Raw genomic sequence first — 20,457 nt, 5'->3', positions numbered from 1 at the left:
TAGCTAACCCTCATGACTACAGTGCCAACTGCTACCACACATATTCCAAAGACATATTCTTTGACTCTGTTTCACAGTTGTTAGGGGCTGGAAGAGACCTTACAGATCATCAGGTCCAGCCCTGCCTGCACTTGAGCAGGAAAGACTGCTGGGATCAGACCCCAGGAAGATGGACATCAAGTGTTCTTACCAACCTGTGGTTTTGTCACTGAACTTACTCGTTTGAATGTTCAACCACAATTCATCACACAGAAAAGGGAAAGAAAGATCTAGACTCCACAGATTTGCTGATGCTGCATTAAACAGCATTCTCATATTTGTGCTGGATCTGATCAAAGCTACTTTTCAAATACAACTCAAGTATTTCCAAAGAATATATTTTTCCAATTTTTTCTTTTCTCACAAAAGGAGCAGTTCAATTTCTGGTGTGCTCTTAAATATGAAAAGAGGACATCAGGTATCAATAAAAGATACATTTTTCCAGTGGTTCCATCCACCCCACGCACCTTTTTTTTCTAAATGTGGGATCCTGGCTTGAATCCTTTATTTCAACCTAGCACAAATTGGAATCGCTGAGTTAGAAGCCTCTCAGAAATAGCATTAGTAATAGGAATATTTGCAGATCTTTAACTTTAATTGTACTGAGCCCTCCTAAAACAACTGTCAATTTATTAGGCTGAAGATGGCTTAATGGCATATGAAAAACATAATGTTTTGCAATCTGAAAAAAATCAGGTTCGGGAACATATTCAGGATTTCAGGCTTTAGGCCAACCAGAGTTGGTTGTATTTCAAAAATAATATGCCAGGTACAATGATCTTACAATATGTTGCACTTGCGAACCTATTACAACCTTGTTAATTAATCCATAGAGTGAAACTGACATCATATCCAAAAAGAGCCATCTGCCTACCCTTTTCCATAGGCATGGGGAGCATCTAATAAGAAATTAATACATTTTAAAAGTCGTGGGCACTTAATGAAACATTCCAAAGCAGTAACAATTGAGACATTTTTGTTAAAATGATAAAAGCTATATTAATCAATGAAAGAAACCCTTAATGTGATACATTTATAATATCAATAGTTTGCTTTTTAAAGTCTGTAAATATGCATGGTAGTTTTTTTATGTACAAGATGTGGTGGGGGAGACATTTCTCCCTGTAACAGGGAACTGGAGGCTCCTGTTACTTTTAAGGGGAGACAGCAGGAACCAGGCCTACTGTGGCAGCTGAGCAAAGGCCAGCTGCTAGGAAGCAAGCAACCCAGAGGCAACAGGGATAAGAGCTGTAACTGGGAGTGCGGATCCTGGAACTAGGCAGAAAAAGGGGCAGAACTCTAGGCAGCCAGGAGAGAGTTAGGGAGAACATGACTTGCTGTGGGGTAATGATCCAAAATTGGGTGCAAGTTCTGTTTTGACCAGAGATTTGGAGTGTGACTATGGGAGTGGTCTGAAGGTCACAGGGGTTCTGAGTCAGGCCCAGTGCATAAGTCCCTGTAGGGAGCAGGGACCCAAGGGTGGATGAGAGAGAAAGAGCAGTATCATTTCATGTTGGGAACAGAGGTTGAGACAGGGCCAGGGGGAGAAGACAGGGCCAGGATTATTGCCCCTAAAGCACATTGTTCCCTAAGGCAAGGATACAGCTAGGAGTGCCACCATTTTGTGTCTGAGGTGCAAGACTATGACCAGTTGGGCACAAGTAGTACTACGGTTCTGGTTAAACAGCAAGCTGAGGTAAACTGAGGGTCACTCTAAAACCATGGGGCAGCCTTCCTAAATGCCATAATATCCATCAAGGTATAACAGAAAAAGGAAGGGTACTCTGAGGGGCTGGACTGGGGCAGGAGTAGTTTCCCCACTGTGGGCATCACAGTCATCCTTGGGACTGGTGGTATCACATTCCCTTCCCTTTGCCCTCCCCCTTCACCCGAGACCAGAAAAATTGTAATGCTAGCTACTTTGAAAAATTGTACATCTAAAGATCTTCCAGACCTTAATAGGCTAACTTAATTTCTTCCAAATCATGTGATGTGAAGGTAAATCTATATATAACTGGACATGGTGCAGCGTAGTGATATCTAAATGAGCTAGCTCAGCTAGTGAATTCAGGACAGCTATAGCAGCCTACTGCTCCCTGCAAGTAAAACTAGCTTTTGTGGACTTTTGATGCGACTGCTCCCATTATGTGAACTAGCTGGAGTACCTCCACATGCCACTGCAGAACTTAGTCTAAGTATCATTAGCCCAGAGAGGGAAACTGAAACAGAGTTTTAAGGGACAGTTTTGAAACCTTACTAGTGACTCCATTGGAGTGGTACTAATTCTTGCTTAATAGGAATAAAGGTTGTCAAATCAAGGCCTCTGTGGTTTATACCTTCTTTTGCCTCTCCCACCACTACTCGGGTGTACAGCTGGAAGTAAAGGGCCATAGCTGGAAATAAAGCTTTATGTTTCTTCATCTCTACTTTAAGTTCTTTACAGGAAAACAGCAGTAGAATAAAAACCTCTTTTATCCATCTCAATTAGCAGACATAACCCCTCAATACTTCTAGGGGAAATCAGCCTGTTTCCTTTGACACATCTTAGATGCAGGCCATAACGGACATTTAGATAGTTCAGCAGCATCACCAGTACATATATACCATCCTTTGCTTGTTTGAGGTTTTTATTGGGTTTGTGTTTTTTTAAAATCATTGGTGATGTTGCTTGTTTTTCTTAGTCACTTCCTTTGTCCCCACATTTTGTGTGTGTTGATTGTTGTTTTCCTCCTTTGAAAATATATTTAAAATATTTGTTTGGTGTTTGACTTGTGTCTCCTTTTCAAAAGAAGTGATGTCTAAATGAAACAAAAACAAATGCTGAGCATGGATCAGGACTAAGTCTATTAGTTTGTCTGCTCCCTATGCACAGATGCATGAGGACAGGAAAATATGAATTTTCTTGAAGAGGTCACAAAACTAGCGGAGTGAAGCTGTGCTTTCCGAATGGAATTGGAAAATGGCGCGCTGAGGAACTTCTATTTTGATTGCACGTTGAGGCTTCTTTTCATCGAAGAATTTATTAATTGGTTTGGAACTGTTACTTTTACTGAGGGATGCAGTGACCTCTGCTGTTCCAAGTGTGCCTGGAAATTGATTACATAATGATATATTATGTAGCAAATTGGTCTTTTTATTAGATATAAAGTATGGAGAAAAGGCCTAAAATTATAAAAGAAAATATGTGAAAGCGTAGCACACACTTACACAGCAGAAGGAGCTGCCACCGAACGTGCAAGGCTTACCACGTCTCTGGGTGGGGGACGGGTTCCACAGACACCTCCTGTTGCCACAGCGATTCCGTGGGCCAAAATCTGTGGCCCAAGAGGTTACGACACAAATAACACCCTGTTGTCTATCACGGGACACACTGAAGTGCTTCAGAAACTGGGCAGCACTTAGCTCCCGACTCCAAGAGTGCCCCCCAGACAGGAAACTGAAGTGATGTGCCCACAGCAAAGCCATGCAGAGCTGAAAACAGAAGCCAGGAGTCCCCAGACACTAGGGCTGCCCCCTGCTTCAGCTCCTTGCCCCCCCCAAACCCTCCCAGAGCTGCGACCACAGAGCTACACCCAGGGCCCAGCAGGCCCACAACCCTGAGGCCACCCAGCCCCGGTTACTAATTAGATTAGCTAGGTTCCCCATCCCCTTTTCCTATTGGCTGCAGGTGTTCGCTTGCCTCCTTCTTTTTTTTCATTGGTTGCGTGGCCCCTGCCGGCCAGGTAACGGATGCGAGCTTTTGATTGGTCAGACGCGGGGGGATCCCTCATGGGATTGGCTCCAGGTGGGCCGGCGCTTGCTATTGGCCGGCAGGTAGCGTGGGAGGCGCTCTATTGGCTGTTGTGGGCGCTAACCTGCTGGGTCCGCCATGTTTGGAGTGGTGGCGCCGGTGCTGCCGCAGCCGCGGGGCGGGGGGCGCTGAGTCGGGCTGAGCTGAGGTGGGCGCGGGGCTGCGCGGGGCAGGCGGGGCTTGGCCGCCGCCGTCTCAGCCGGCCGGGCCGGGCCGGGCCGGGCCGGGGGAGCGAGGGAGCGGGGCTGCCCCCATCACGGTACTTCGGGCAACTTCCAGCGCGGGGTGGGGCGCGGGGCGGGATTGCCCGGGAAGGGCCGGGAGCCGCCGCAGCAGGTAGGCGGGCGGGGGCGCTCCCAGACCTTCCCAGTCGGGAGCCAGAACAGCTGCAGCCCCTTCCCGGATACGGGTTCTCCCACCCCCCGAAAAACAAATACCCGCGGGGGTGCCCCGAAAGCTTCCGTAGGCGGAAGGGACAGTGGCCAGAATAAACCACGTGGCCCAGACTCCGGTGGGAAACAGCAGCCCCCTGTGAGACTCTCCAAATACACCCCTGTAACTATCACAGTTCACGTGGGTACCAGCCAGCTGGGGGCAACAGGGTCTTCCCCAGTCTGTGTGAGGCTGGTTCTGCTGGGGGTGTGAGCGTGAGCGCGTGTGTTTGGGGGTGGGGGGGGGTTGGATGAGATGTGAGCTCCCGAGATCCCTCCCACGCTCTGTGTCTGCGATTCTGGGAAGTTCCAAGCTTCGTTTCCATCCCCGAGCTTGCCCTGTGTGCCTCGGATTTACCTCCCTTCCTCCCTCGCGGCAGGTGTAACTAGCCTTGGTTTCCGATACAGCAGTGTTTTTCGTGTGTGCAAGGTGCTTTGGACGTGAAAAAGTGAAATGCTGTTGTGTGACTAAGCAAAGAAAATCTAGAAAAGAGACTTGTAAATAAGGGGATCTGATCCTTGCCATTTAGTCTTTTTAAGACAAGATTGTCTTTGCAGTGTGTTTTATTCGGGATTAAAGGGCTGGAAGTTTAATTCGGAAATAGTTAAAAAAAACCCCCAAAAATGCCCTTGTCAGATATGGCATTGTTTTGTCTATGCAGGTGCTGGATGAATGTTTTAATTGGCGGAAACAGGAATCTTTTGAGGCTTGATCTTCTGTAAACCAGAATAATTGTGTAAAATAAAATTTAACTAGCCTGATTAAGTTTTACTACTAGTAGCTTATTCCATAGTCATTCCTCTGTGGGACAAAGGGCCCTATGGATGCAAATAGTCCAACTGCTTCAGATGTATTCTTTAAAGCAGTGGGTCCCAGGTGTGTGTTTTGTTTTGTTTTTTGTTTTGTTTTTGCTGCGACCTTAAATTCAGGTTGTGACCCCCCACTCTCGCCACCAACTCACGTGTGCCCAGTGGTGCCAGTAGAGCCCAGGCTGGGCCAGGATTGTGGGGGGCAGTGACGGTGAGAGCTGTGCGGACCATGCGACGAGAGCGCCCTGCAGGCAGGAGGGGTGAAGCAAGGCATGGACCCCCACCATGACCCTGGTTTACGTCATGCCTCGAGATTGGGAGCCACTGGTTTAAAGTGACTAGGGTTTCCAGGATTTGGCTCTGAACATGTAAATTTGTTGTATTTTAACAATTCTCTGTGTGTGTATATGTGCATTTATATGCTGCTTTTCTTTTCTGTGTGCAGATGGACAGGCTATCAGCTGGAAATTTTACGGGCTCATTAGAATTCAGCACAAAATCGGTCGTCTTTTTTGAATGATTTGGAAGATTCTTCCAAACACCAGCAAAATATTTTTATTTAAACTACATATCAGTATCATGCCTAGCAGAATGGGATCAAAAATGAATCTGAACAGAGATTTCATCAGAGTAAAAACGCATTATAATGGGTAAGTTGAACAGTTTTTCAGCACTACATCACATGTAGTTTCAGTTTGCACTAACAGAATGGACCGTAGTGTTACTTGGTTATAGTTATGGAAATCTGTGGTACTACAGATACTAACAAATCATTCCAGGTCAAAGTTTGTAGACTTTCTTGAGTGTTAAAATAAACTTAAATCAGTTGCTACTTTATTGTTTATGGTGGAGTTTTACTTCCATTTAGGCATCTAAATGGCAGTTTTCCAGCTACGTAAATAATGTTTTTCACGTGCAGTTCATAATTGTGTTTTCTTTTGCAGTGAATGTGTGTAGTTCTAGACTGAGAGTTGCAGTATGTTATACTGGCCACATGTAACATACTTTCATAAGTCCTGGAAAAAGCACAGGGGGCTTTCCCATGTTTTAGCACTCATAGCTAAGTGGTGGGGGCATGTACTCAAGAAGCTAGAGACTTGTGTTCTAGACCCCATTTGCCCAGGGAAGGTTTGATCCTCCACCTTTCTTATTGTCCGTTATACTGCTGTAACCACTGTGCAACAGACTAGGCTCTTTAGTGTTCCTTTGAAAGCTGAGCCACTGCCCTTTGCTTTTAATAGTCATGAAGTAAAATGGATGGAGAGCAGTTTTACATAGTGGGGCGGTTTCTGCCCCATTGGGAGCAAGGTGCTTCCTTCCTTGTGTCAGTAATCAGAAGGCTGAAATGCACACAAGTTTGCTTTCTTCCTCCTGGACCCCCCATAAATCCCTGTTGGCTGCCCAAAGGGCTAGTTTTAGAGGTATACTAGAAAAGGCACTCAGTAATATATGCCCTTAATTGTCCAAGCACTGTTCTGGGAAGTTGGAGAGATGCAGCTTCAAATCCTGGAGCTGAAACACAAAAGGGCCACCCTCTTCTTCCTTGCTTTTTCTGGGATTTATGCTCATGTATGCATGTATATAGTTGCATGTGTACCCAGAAATCATGTAGTCTACTATGCATGTTCATTCTGCTTGTGTATCTATACTGCAAAGAAAATAAAATTGAAAAATGTGTATAAGTGGCAAAACTGTTACTTGTATGACTGGAAAACTCATTTAGATGCACCAAGGGAAGTGAAATGCTGTCCCTGGTCTCTGAAAACTAGTGAGAGAAGTTTCTGGTTTGTTCTTTTTGACTTGCTGCTGCTTGGTTTTGTTTCAAAACTGATTCGGAATGGTGTGTGTTTAGAAACAGATGTACTATATCTAGGTGTATTTGCTGATCCAGTTCAACCCTTTATGAGATAATGTAGTCTGTTGAACTTGGCTACATCTTTGGGACAGATTTGTCTCAGCGTTTGCACAACGCGCACAAAAGGGCAACAATTCTAAGCAGTGCTTTGGTTGCATCCTAGCTGTGGTTATATATGCATACTTTGAGGTGTTATTTTTGTCGTTAAATTTGTAAACCAGGCAATCAGCAGATTGACACGGATATTCTTATTTAAGTTTTGGGGAAAAACTAGTATGGAATGTCTTTCAGGATTGCTTAGGCTTTTGAGGGAAATGAGAGAGTCTGAATTCTAACACCAATTGTCAGTAATTTGGGAAAAATCCAAGTACAGATCTGGTAGAGTGGACCAGTGTGACAAAATATTCTGTCAGATAACTTACTTGTTCATATATTCAGGTCATACTGACCCCAAGATTTGGGATTAGGAATGAATTTTCTCTGAGCTCAGTGTCAGGGTTTTTTGTGCTCATTTTTGCATTATGTAGCATGGTGCAGGAGGACAGGCCCTACAAGGAGGGGCTACAGGACCTGAACCTGTTCAGCCTTCACAAGAGAAGGCTGAGGGGGGATCTAGTGGCCTGTTACTAACTAGTCAGAGGGGACCAGCAGGCATTGGGAGTGTTCCCCTGAGCACTACCAGGAGTGACTAGAAATAACGGTCACAAGCTGGTAGAGGGTAGATTCAGATTAGACATCAGGAGGCGTTACTTCACTGTCAGGACAGTTAGGATCTTGAACCAACTTCCAAGCAAAGTGGTGCTGGCTCCTATCCTGGACGTCTTTAAGAGGCGGCTAGATGAACACCTTGCTGGGGTCGTTTGACCCCAGTACTTTTTTCCTGCCATGGCAGGAGGTCAGACTTGATGATCTGCTTGGGTCCCTTCCGACCCGACCAGCTACGAAACGATATAGTTTGAGGCAAGATCATTTGGCTGTATTTCATCTAATTGGTTCACTGCAATCACAGAAACCCATGCGTGTCTCTTCTGTTCACTAGCTGTAGCACACATTTTAATTTTTTGAGAACTGAATTATTTGGCTTAACTGAAGTCTCTCCTCTTGAGAGAGTGCTTGGGTGAATGTCATGGCTATGCTATATAGTAGGTTAGACTAAGCGTAAGAAGAAGTGTTTCTACAAGTGTCAGCAACAAGGGGAAGATCAGGGAAAGTATTGGTCCTTTACTAAATAGGGGAGGCAACCTAGTGGCGCGATGTGGAAAAGGCTGAAGTTGGCTCCAAGACTATTGTACCTGGCAGCACAGTTTGTGGGGAGGTGAGCAGTCAAGAGGGGAAAAAAGACAGGTTGGGGACTGTTTAGAAAAGTTAGAAGCGTACAAGCCCATGGGGCTGGACAGGATGTATGCAAGGGTGCTAAAGGAATTGGCCAGTGAGATTGCAGAGCCACTGGCTGTCACTTTTTGAAAACTCATGGCGATCAGAAGAGGTCCTGGACAATTGTAAAAGGCAAATATCCTGGCCATCTTTAAGAAAGGGAAGGAGGATCTGGGGAACTATTGACCAGTCAGCCTCATTTCAGTCCCTGGAAAAATCATGGAGCAGGTCCTCAAGGAGTCCATTTTGAAGCACTTGGAGAAGAAGGTGATTTAGGAACAGTCGGCATGGATTCACCAAGGGCAAGTCATGCCTGAGCAACCTGATTACCTTCTATGACAGGATGACTTCTAGATGTGGAAATAGCAGTGGATATGATATACTCTGACTTTAGCAAGGCTTTTGATACAATATCCCACAGTATTCTTGCAAGCAACCTAAGGAAATATGGGTTGGTTGGATGAATGATCTGCAAGATGAGTAGAAAAACAACTAGATCATCAGGCTCAGAGGATAGTAGTCAATAGCTTGATGTCTAGCTGGTAGCTTGTCTTGAGTAGAGTGCCCAAGCGGTTGGTCTTGGGGCTGGTTTTATTCAGTATCTTCACTGATGATCTGGAAGATGGGATGGAGTGCACCCTTAACAAGTATGCAGGTGACACCAGCTTGGGGGGGAGTAGTTGATAAACTGAGGGTGGAGCTAGGATTCAGAGTCTTCAATAAGTTGGAGGATTGAACCAAAAGAAATCTCATGAGATTCAAATAGGAGACGTGGAAAGTCCTGCACTTGGAATAGAACAGTTTCATGCATGGGTACAGGTTGGCTAAGCAGCAGATTTTCAGAAAAGGACCTGGGGTTACAGTGAACAGTAAGCTGAATAAGAGCCAACAGTGTGCCCTTGTTGCCAAGAAGGCTAATGGCCTACTGGGCTGTATTAGTAGAAGCATTGCCAGCAGATTGTGGGAAGTGATTACCCCCCTCTATTCAGCACTGGTGAGGCCACATCTGGAGTCCTGTGTCCAGTTTTGGGCCCCCCCACTACAGAAAGGATGTGGACAAATTGGTGAGATTCTAGTGGAGGGCAGTGAAAATGGTCAAGGGGCTGAAGCACATGCCTTCTGAGGAGAGGCTGAGTGAACTGGGCTTATTTTGTTTGGAGGAGGGAAGACTGAGTGGGGATTTAATAGCAGCCCTCAACTATCTGAAGGGGGTTCCAAAAAGGATGTAGCTAGACTGTTCTTAGTTGTGGCAGATGACAGAATAAGGAGCAATGGTCTCAAGTTGCAGCAAGGGATGTTTAGGTTCGATACAGGCTTTCCTTGCTTTATACTGTACATGTGTTCTTGGAAAACAGTGCGTAACTTAAATTCTCATAAAGGGAACCCACTTCACAATGTAACAAATAGGGACACATTCTAAAACACTCAACTGTACTGACCTCCAGGCCCGTTTCTACTGCTTTTACAAGACAATTTTTGTACTTGCCAGCAGCAGACATGACAGTACCCTGGGCTTGATTGTATTAATGGGGATGGCAACTATAGAAATGTGTTGCAGATGATGAGCGAGGAGCACGGATCCACACAGAAGACTGTTTTGGTGCGGTCACGCCCACAATGCACCACACAAAGCAGCTGACTGAGCTTCTCCCACACTGATTGCATAAGAATGAATTTACCTTGTGTAGAATTAGTTTTGGTATGAAAAAGTGTCATTGCATAAGAATGAATTCACACATACAGAACCTGCATAAAGTGGGGGAAAGCCGTATTGGGAAAAGCTTTCTCTTTAAGATCCAGCTAGATAGAGCCCTAGCTGGGATGATATACTTGAGGATGGTCCTGCTTTGAGCAGGAGGTTGGATTAGATAAACGCCTGAAGTCCCTTCCAACCCTAATTTTCTGTGATACGATTCTAAGTGACATAAAGGTCCCCTCTGGAATTTTTGTGAAACGGTTCTTCTGTAGCTTGTGGGAAATACTAAAACATTGCATAGTCGTTAACATATTTTTGTTAGTTCCAGAAAAAAATATAAATATTGAGTTTAACAGTAATTGACAATGACTCTTTAGTAGAGGTGCACCGATACATGGGTCCATATCGTATTGGGACCGATGAAGGGAAAATTGACGTTATCAGCAGTTGGCTTTTTTGCTTGATGTGGCCGATTAATGTTGCTGATAAATGCCATGCACATGTGTCCAGCTATAGCATGCATGCAGCCAGGAATGCAGTTCAGGAGCTTGATGAGCAGCATCTGCTAGTTAAATCTGTTGGGACCAGGGAAGGGATGTGGGGGTGCAGATTGAGACCCCACAGTGAGGGAGGGAGTGGAACTTGGGCAGGCACTGCCCAGCCTAGTTGGAGTGCAGGACAGAACCACAGCTCATCCAGGGGGTACAGGAAGTGGGAGATGGCTCCCGCTGCTCCATGTACCCCTGGGGCAGGCATGGGGGGGCACATGCCCCCCGGATCTGTGCACAGGGCAAAGGTGGGCTCCACGCTGTGGACTGGAGCCAGGGATAGGGCTAGGCTCTTCCTGGGTGGGGGTGGGCTGGGGCTGTGCTTGGGGCAGATGGCGATAGTGCTGGGAGAGGGGGCTGTGGTGGGGAGGGGGGGAAGGCTACACTAGAGGTTCCTAACCACCAGACCATGGCCTGGTACTGAGCTGCAAAGGGTTGGCTGCCGTGTCATGGCATGATCCCCCCACTCAGACCCCCATCTGTCTGCCTGGGTGAGAGGCTTCTGCTGCCAGCAGTGACATGCAGGGTTAAAGCTGGGGGGGCTGGGCAGCCCTGGGAGGGAGGCAGCTGGCTCCATGTGCCCTGTCCTGCACCCATGTTAGCCCACAGGTTGTGAACCACTGGGCTGCAGCTATCCCAAAACTTGCCATAAGCCCCCTCTTCCCCCTCCCCCCCCGCCCAAGTCCCCAACAGACTTACCATCCAGATGCTGCTCTCCAAGCTGCTGGGCTTGCCTATTGGCAATTGGATTGGTATCAACCAATATGGCTTGGTAATAATCCAGCCATCAGTATTGACCCCAAAAATCTTTATTGATGCACTCCTACTTAGGTGAATTTTTAAATTATAGAGCAACAATAAGTATAAAAGTAGGAGTGCACCAATTCAAGGTTTTCTTGGCCACTACCGATAGCCGATGATTAACCAAATGTATCAGCCGATGCTGATCTGTTATTTAGTAGTAGTGCACAGCCTTTTAAAGTACTGACAAAAATCCAAAACAAACAAACAAAAAGGCTTATAACACGCACACGGTTGCCTCCTGACTGCTTTGGCCCTCAATGAGGAAGATGGTGACCACCTTTATTCCCATGCACATCTCCTCTGCGCCCATGGCTCCTGCCCTGCTACTTTTGTAGCCCGTACTGCCATCCGGGGTGGATGGGGTGGACCCTTGCACTGACACCGATGTTAATAGTTATCCAGATCATCCTTTAAATTAAAGTTAAATTCCAGGCAGTAAAAGAAGTGGGTAGATCAAGCACTTGCTTCACCTCATTTTCATGCCGATGTTCTTAATAGAGTTAAGTTTAATATTAAATAAAAAGATAAATTTAATTTAACTTTAATTTTAAAGGATGATCTGGGTAAGTATAGGCCAGTTAGCCTCACCTCTATCCTTGGCAAACCTTTGAAAAAATTATTAAGGATCACATTTGTGGGAGTCCAGTAGGGAAAAATAAAGTTGAAGGGCAACCAGCATGGCTTCGTAGTGGGTAGATCCTGGCTGACTTACCTTGTTTCTTTTTACAACAAGGTCACAAAATACATAGATGCAGGAGTTGAGGTGGATGTCGTCTACTTGGACTTCAAGAAAACCTTTGATATAGTGTCGCATCCCATTCTTATAAATAAATTAAGCGGCTGTGATGTACATTATTACACGGTCAGGTGGGTGTAGAATTGGTTTATGCGATGCACCTAGACAGTGGTGGTGGGCATTCATTTTCAACCTGGAAAAATGTGGGCAGTGGAGTTCCCCAAGTTTCGGTCCTTGGACCAGTGCTGTTCAATATCTTAATCAGTGACTTGGATGTGGGCGTAGAAAGTGCTCCGTCCAAATTCACGGACGACACCAAGTTATGGGGCAAAGTGAACACCTAAGGGCAGGGAGCAAATTCATGCAGATTTGGACAGATTGGGAGAGTGGGCAAAACAAAATAGAATGCAGCTTAACAAAAGTAAGTGCAAAGTGCAGCATCTAGGGAGGAGTTGTCGCCAACACACCTACAGACTGGTAGGTGACTTTCTAAGCAGCCAGCAGCAGAAAGGGATCTCAGAGTGACAGTTGACTCCAACATGAACATGAGTCTTCAGTGTAACAAAGTGATAAGTAAAGCCAACCACACTTTCATGCATTAGAAGGTGCATCATGAACAGCTCTCAGGATGTGATACTTTCCCTCTATGCGGCATTGGTAAGGCTGCAGCTGGAGTACTGTGTCCAGTTCTGGGCATGTCACTTCAAGAGGGATGTAGATAACCTTGAGTGGGTCCAGAGGAGAGCTACTAGTATGGTTAAGGGTCTGCAGGTAAGATCCTACAAGAAGAGATTGAGGGACTTGAATCTCTTCAGCTCCAGCAAAACAAGGCTGAGAGGGGATCTTGTGGCTGTCTACAAACTCATTAGGGTGTGGGGGGCGCAGCAAGGAATAGGAGATGCTCTGTTTACCAGGGCGCCCCTTAGGGTTACTAGGAGCAATGGCCACAAACTGACGGAGAACAGATTTCGATTAGATATTAGGAAACATTTCTTTACGGTGAGGGTTGCCAAAATCTGGAATGGGCTTCTAAGGGAGGTGGTGCTTTCCCCTTACCTTGGAGGTCTTTAAGAGGAGACTAGACAAGTATCTAGTCGGGGTCATCTAACCCCAGCGCTCTTTCCTGCCCAGGGCAGGCGGTTGGACTCGATCTAACTTCAAGAAGGGGAAGAAGGAGGACCTGGGTAATTATAGGTCAGTTAGCCTCACCTCTATTCTCAGCAAGACCTTAGAAAAAATCATAAAGGATCACATTTGCAGGGGGCCAGCGGGTAACACAACACAATGGTAAGGGGCAACCAGCATGGGTTTATAGCAGGCAGATCCTGCCTGACTAACCTGGTCTCTTTTTATGACCAGGTCACAAAGTGCTTAGATGCAGGGGAGGAAGTAGATATTATTTACCTGGATTTTAAAAAGGCTTTTGACACACTGTCACACCCAGTTCTTATGAGCAAACTGAGTAGCTGTGAGGTGGATTTTTTCACAGTAAGGTGGGTGAAAAACTGGTTTATGGGACACGCCCAGAGAGTGATGGTGGCTAGATTGGTTTCTCCCTGGAGGGATGTGGGCAGTGGTGTCCCCCAAGGCTCTGTCCTTGATCAGTACTGTTTAATATTTTCATCAGTGATTTGGATGAAGATGTTGAAAGCACCTTGTCCAAATTTGCAGATGACGCTAAACTATGGGGCATAGTAAACACACTGGAGGGCGGAGGGCGAATTCAGGCAGATTTGGACAGACTGGGGAAATGGGCAGATCAGAACTGGATGCAATTCAAGAAGGATAAATGCAAGTTGTTGCACCTGGGGAGAGAATCTCCAACACACCTATAGACTGGGGGGTACCATTCTGAGTACCACAACAGTGGAAAGAAATCTCGGAGTCCTGGCTGATGCAAAAATGAACATGAGTTACCAGTATGACGAGGTAGTAAGAAAGGTTAACCACACTCTCTTGCATCAGCAGGAGTATCATGAGCAGGTCTAGGGAAGTGATAATTCCGCTCTATGTGGCATTGGTGAGGCCACAGCTGGAGTACTGCATCCAGTTTTGGGTGCGGCACTTCAAGAGGGATGTGGATATCCTTGAGAAGGTTCAGAGGAGGGCTATTCGTATGGTTGAGGGCCTGCAGGTAAGACCCTATGAAGACAGACTGAGGGATCTGACTCTCTTCAGCCTCTACAAGAGAAGGCTGAGAAGTGATCTCGTGACTGCTTACAGACTCGTTGTGGGGGGCAGCAGGGAGTAGGGGACACTGTTTACCAGGGCACTCCATGGAGTTACCAGAAATAATGGCCAGAAACTGAAGGAGAACAGATTTAGATTGGACATAAGGAAGAAATTGTTTATGGTAAGGGTTGCCAAAATATGGAATGGGCTTCTGAGGGAGGTGGTGCTTTCCCGTACCCTGGAGATTTTCAGGTGATTAGACAGGCCTCTATCTGGCTGGGGTTACATAACCCCAGCGCTCTTTCCTGCCTGGAGCAGGGGGTCGGATCCGATGATCTACCAGATTCCTTTCGACTCTAGAAATCTATGAAATCTACTGAGGTCCCTTCTAACCTTAAAAATCTATGAAACTTTGCTATTGGGTATTTCTTGCATTAATGCTGTTAGAAGTTCTTTCCAAATTTCAACAGCATCTGCAGTACAGCGACAATCTTTCTGTAGTTTGTCCAAGGCTATGAAAATAGGTTTTAGTGCATTCAGTATATCTTGTACATTTCTCTTTAGTCAGATGTTGACTATCTAGTTGTGATGTTGCTATCATTTTACTCACAGTTTTCTTCTAAGCTGACCATCAGACTGAGCCAATTCTTAACAAAGCAGTCGGTCACTGAATTCCATTGCATGTCTTGGAGGAGAATTAGCTTGGATCCCCCCAGCTGTTTTCAATGAAGCTCATGCAAACTGGTTGTTATGGAAGTATTGTGCAATTTCAACAGCATTTTCCTTTATTCATGGAGGATTTAAAGATGGGGATTTAAAGATGGGGTAGTGCTTATTTGGCACTCGGGGTAGTGCTCGTGTGTCAGTTTTGCTTCATTGTCTAAATTTCTTCTCATCTTTGCTACATTTGTGAGATTCTGTGACAAGGCTGCACATAAGACACTTGAATTTTTGCTTAGTTTATTATAGCTTTTACTGCTACTTCCTCTAAATATTCTGGAATATGGACATTTCCTGATGTATCAGTTTTTTTCTGAGAGAAAAACTCCAGTCTTCTGTTGTCATACAAGCACATATTACTGGATGGTTGTATATATTACCCCATGCAATGAGACTTGGTGCTTTTCCCTTAAACTTCTTGTATTCTGTTACGCTGTACGAGAAGGAAATGGATCTAGAAGCCTTCCAGCAGTATCTGTTCTTTGTGGACTGTAACGTGTTCGTAAAGATTGAACCATGTTTGTGACATGTTTGTTTTCAACAAAAAGAAAAGGAGAATTGGTTGCATAAATGAACGGTGCAGTCTTTTCGTTTCTGTTTTGCTGGACTTTGCTGATCTTGATTATTACCTCATCCATAGCTTTGCTTAATTTAATGAAGAAGGTCTCTTTTTAGATACCGGGTCACTGTCTGAGATGCATTTAGTTGCAGTGGTACCAGTAGATGATTCTAAAATTGCAGACATTGCAGGTGAGAGATGTTCATAATTTCTTATCTAAACTGGACCCTGAACAAAATTGTTGAAGTCACTCTCACTGAATATTATTCAACGTATTACTTAAATAGAGAGACTGTAAATGAAAGATCCTTCCTACGGCAGGTGTCTTTTAATCCATGTTTAATTTTTTTCCAAACCTAGTTCTTTAGGTAAAATGTTCAAAATCATAAAGGTTATCTTTTTCTATTTAAACCCTTTTCTTTTTCAATATAAAACAGCTTGAAAAACACCCTTTTTAATCTTTTATTCTGAACGGGGTATTTTTGCTTTGGGCTTGTATGTTTGCTTACAGTGAGCAGGGTCCAGTTTAGACTTAAGAAATTATGAACATCCATCATCTGCAATGTCATGACAGTGTCTACTGGAGTCAGAGGTCAGGTTCTGACCCTTGTAATGACTTTGCTGATCCTCTGCATCCGGTAGTGTAGGCCCTGCATTCCTTCCAGGGTCAAGTTCTTAATACAGAGGTCGGCAACCCCCGGCAAGCATGGCGTGTGAGGCCATTTTGGTCGACATGTCGGTGCCAGCCCCAGCTCTGGGTAGCTGCTGCCAGCCACGGAGCCCAGGCTGCTCCTAGCAAACAGCTGGGAGGCTGCAAGCCCTGCTTCAAGCAGCCCAGGCTCCTGCTTGGCAGCAGCTACCCAGAACTGGGGCTGGCTGCAGCCAGGAGGCTGCAAACAGCTGCTCTGGGCTCTGGCATCAGCTCCATCCCGGTGGGTGCATGTGTGCCTTGGAGTGGACAGTGAGGCAAGGGACTGAGGTAGTGCAACCCTGTCCCCTCCCCCACTGCCAGTACAGAAATGATGATGACTCTAGAACCCAGTGCAGCTGTTTGTAGCCAGCCTGGGCTTTGGGCAGCTGCAACAGGCAGTGGGCAGGCTGCAAACAGCTGCGCTGGCCTCCACCTCCCCGGCATCAGCTCCGTGCTGGCGGTGACTGCACACACAGCGGGGATAGGGTCTGAGGCAGCACCGTCTTCCTGCCCTCTGCTCTGAGATGCGCGCACGATCGCCACCAGTGTGGAGCTGATGCCAGGCTGACTACAAAGAGCTGTGGTGGGCTCTGGAGTGCAGTCATCAGGTCTGTGCTGGCAGCAGGGAAGAGGATGGGGTTGCGCTGCCTTGGGCTCCTCCCCACATGGTTCACCTGGAGGCGCGTGTGCACCTGCTGGTACAGAGCTGATGCCAGAGCAGCTGTTTGCAGCCTCCTGGCTGCAGCCAGCCCTGCCTCTGGGTAACTGCTGCCAGCCATGAAGTTTAGGCTGTTTGCAGCAGGGCTTGCACCTGAGCCTGCCTGGCCCCCCACCAAGATGAGGCTGGCACTGCCCCTTGCCAGGACGACTGCACCTTTGCAGGCTTAGCTGCGCAGGGTGGGTGGTTGGCCTGATGGGCAGGCTCTGGGCCTGGGCCTGGGCCGGCTGTGCTACAGCCCAGGGTCTGGCTCCCCAAGGAAGCACAGGGGCTCTGGCAGGCTCAGAGTGTCGTAGGGTCAGACTTTGTCCAGGGGCCCAGCAGCCCAGCTCCGTGCATTCACGCATCTGGTTCTGTGTGTTTGTGTGTGCACATGTGTCTGGTTCTCTTTGCTTTCCTTTTTCTTTCTTTCTTTTTTTCTCCTTCCCTTTTTCTCTCTCCCTCTCTGTAAGCAAATATACAAGCCCTCTCTCTCTTTTTTTTCTCTCTCTCGTTGCAACATGCTTAACAAAAAAGGAATATACAACAACAAAGGCAATATTTATGATTATTAAATATACTAATATGCAGTGCGTCCTGCAATTTACCTCCGTTTTTCTGGCATGCTGGCACTCCAGCACTTTCCAAGGTAGACATTGTGGTTTTTTCAGCACTCCTGCCAAAAAACATTGCCTACCCCTGCCTTAAGACATGAAATACTGTGCCATGTTTTTAAAGCTTGATTTCAAAAATAAGATATTTTCCTCTTCAATTACTCTTTAACTCCAGAGTTTTTAGTAGAGGCTCATTGACTTTTGACGTATTTTTATTTAAATAATATTTGTGAAAATAAATGGGGAAAACACTTTGTGATACTGTAAAAGCTCTGTTACCAGGGGATGCCGGTTAATGAAATGTGCACCCCCCAGCATCAGTGTGCCAGGGGACAGGGAGGGGAGGACCTGCACAGGCTGCTTTGCCTCACGCAGGCTGCTTTGCCGTGGGCTGAAGAAGTGGCAAAGAAAAACTCTGCTTGCAGCGGCGAAACCTGGAAGTGGTACTTCCGGTTTTGCTTTTGCTGCATCCCGTGGATGCTGGTTAACAGTTTCCCAGCTGGTAAAGTGCTGGTTAACACAGCTTTTGCTATACATTATTATTGCTGTTTTATTATATTACTCTTGCTGGGTAACTTGTGAAATTTGATAATCAGCAGTGATTACCGTATTTTCGCGCATATAGCCCGCACCCATGTATAACCTGTGGAAAATTGTGTTTTTATAAAATACTCTGTGTATTCCCTGTACCCTGAGACATGATTGCAAGCATGGGCTCTGCAGGGGAGGGGAGGGGAGGGATGAGGAGTTGTGAGCCCCGCTCCCTGCCACTGCTGCCAGCCGCACTCTGCTGGGCACAGTTGCCAGAGCTGGAGCCTGCAGCTGGGGACAGACTTGTGGTTTCTGTAGGGGAGAGGAGGGATAAGGAGCTGCGGGCTCCAGCTCCGGCGGCCATGCCCAGCAGAGTGTGGCCGGTGGCGGCGGTGGGGAGCAGAGCTTGAAGCTCCTCATTCCTCCCCTGCAGAGTCCTGCTCCCTGCTGCTGGCCGCCAGAGCTGGAGGTGGGGACGGGGTGTGCTGTTCTAAAGACTCTGCATAGCCCGCACCCCCCCCATCAAGTTTGTAAAAAAGTGTATAGCCCACGGGTTATATGCGTGAGAATATGGTAGTCCTGGTTAGCATGGTGTGTTTATAACACTTAACCTCACATCATTATTTGAGAGACTTAATGAGTGCTTATAAACTGTCTGGAAATTCTTGGATGGAAGGCTTAGAGGAGAACAGTGCATAGTTTCAGATCGGTAGGGATTTTTATTCTAAACTTAAGTAAATATCAAATATTAAAAGGGTACTTCAGTTTTGGCATGGCAGAATTGGTGAGCTGTTCTATATGTTCAAGGTGGGCAGAAATGCAGGCTGCTTTGAAACTCTGTCTTCAGATGTAAATATGCATACTGCGTGAAACTGTAGTCACTTACTCATTTACAAACTGCCTAGTTTGTGGAAGTTCCTGAGGGGATGTAGAAGTAAAACAGCATGAGAGCTACCTTGGTTCTAGAAAGGAACTTAACAGTGAACACGCACAGAAGTTAACATGAAGTATTTGAGACCAGTTGCTGGCAAAGACAGGATGGTCTGAAGAGGAGGCGGTAGTAATCTGTAAGGATTGCCTATTAAGAAATGAATCAAAACTTTTTTCAGTATTTAGTAAGTATGATAATATTTGCTGTATTGCTAGAATTCATGAGAAAGAATATGAATATCATGAATGTATTTAGGAGAAGCAACTGCAAAACTTTGTTCCTGCAACAATTCAGTAATTTTCATGAGTTAAGCAGATAGTATTTTGTAGGTGAAGGTGATATTTTCTTTTAATTTATTTATTTTTATCGTAGTACTAACGCTTTCTAATGATCATACGGAATTGTGTAGTGTTATTCTCAGTTGGAAAGGAGCAAAGTACCTGTCAGCTTACAAAGCAGGGGCCCCAGAATTAATGATTTTTGTTTTGGTTGCGTTTGATCAAACACAAAGGTCTGCATAAGCAACAGTTTATTCTTGGTGCTAAACATAGTATAATGAGTGCTTCAGTGTCTGCGTTGGATTCTTGCTGCTGTATAAACAGATGTGACAAACAGCACTAAAGCACTGATGTCAAACAGTAGAAGTAGTGTCAAGAATTATTTGCCAGCTACCTGAATAATTTAAAGTATTAGTTGATAGAACAGATGCACCTTTCTGAAATTATGATTAAACAAATAGGCTGTTTAGAACATTCATGCTTTTTACAGCTTCCTTGTCTTGTATTAGTCTGTTTCCAGGGAACCATGGAAGCTTTGGTATTTCTTGGGTGTGACGAGTTTCTAGCGTAGCATAAATAACTATGTAAAGGAGACTGAAGTACAGGGCAGATTTGTGCAGTATTTGTCACATGACTTCTTAAAATATTTTGCTTATCTGGATTACATATAACCTTTAGTATGTGGTCTGCACTGCCCCTGTGGTTCTCTGCATGGGCCTGAGTCTCACCTGCTGCTGCTCAGGGCAGCCTGTGCTGTACTGGCACCCACTGACCCCAGCTTTGGCCAGTGTGTACAGCTTCCCAGCGGGGCTGTTCCTGGTGCAGCTGCAGCAGTCTGTGTGCTGCTCGGCTCCTCTTCCTACTTCTCGTGCCGCCCCTGCTGCACCGCTCCGGGCAGGGGGGAAGCTGCAGCCAGGTGACCGTTGTCCTTGGCCCCATGCGGAGCACTGTGAGGTAGCCGTGGCTGGATCCAATCAGTTGGGAGGCCAGATCAGGTTTGCTGGCTGTATTTTGCCCACCGCTAGGCTAGGCCCTGATTTAGCTAACCTGGTTGTTGGCAATAAATGTGGGATCAAAAATGTGTATAAATAATTAGCATCTTGTTTGGGGGGGGAAATCCATACGCATTTTCATCAGAAATATGTGCCACTTGGGCAGGTTAACACAGTTGAAATGTGCTA

General features: G+C 46.0%; 1 protein-coding gene across 1 annotated transcript in view; it reads left to right on the top strand.

Annotated features, from left to right (window-relative positions):
* The first annotated feature begins 3,881 nt into the window (after nt 1–3,881).
* Nucleotides 3,882–20,457, top strand: part of PRKCZ (protein kinase C zeta) — a 203,897-nt gene continuing 187,321 nt past the window's right edge. Inside the window, exons 1-2 of the mRNA XM_019541286.1 lie at nt 3,882–3,977; nt 5,516–5,720. Coding sequence (XP_019396831.1) covers nt 5,587–5,720 — 134 coding nt within the window. The 5' untranslated portion in view covers nt 3,882–3,977; nt 5,516–5,586. The remainder of the gene's footprint in view (nt 3,978–5,515; nt 5,721–20,457) is intronic.

Source organism: Crocodylus porosus, unplaced genomic scaffold (genome assembly GCF_001723895.1).
Source record: "Crocodylus porosus isolate Cpor-Errol unplaced genomic scaffold, CroPor_comp1, whole genome shotgun sequence".
Classification (NCBI taxonomy): Eukaryota; Metazoa; Chordata; order Crocodylia; family Crocodylidae; genus Crocodylus; species Crocodylus porosus.
The sequence above is the reverse complement of the archived record's forward strand: the minus strand, read 5'-3'. Positions and strand labels throughout refer to the sequence as shown.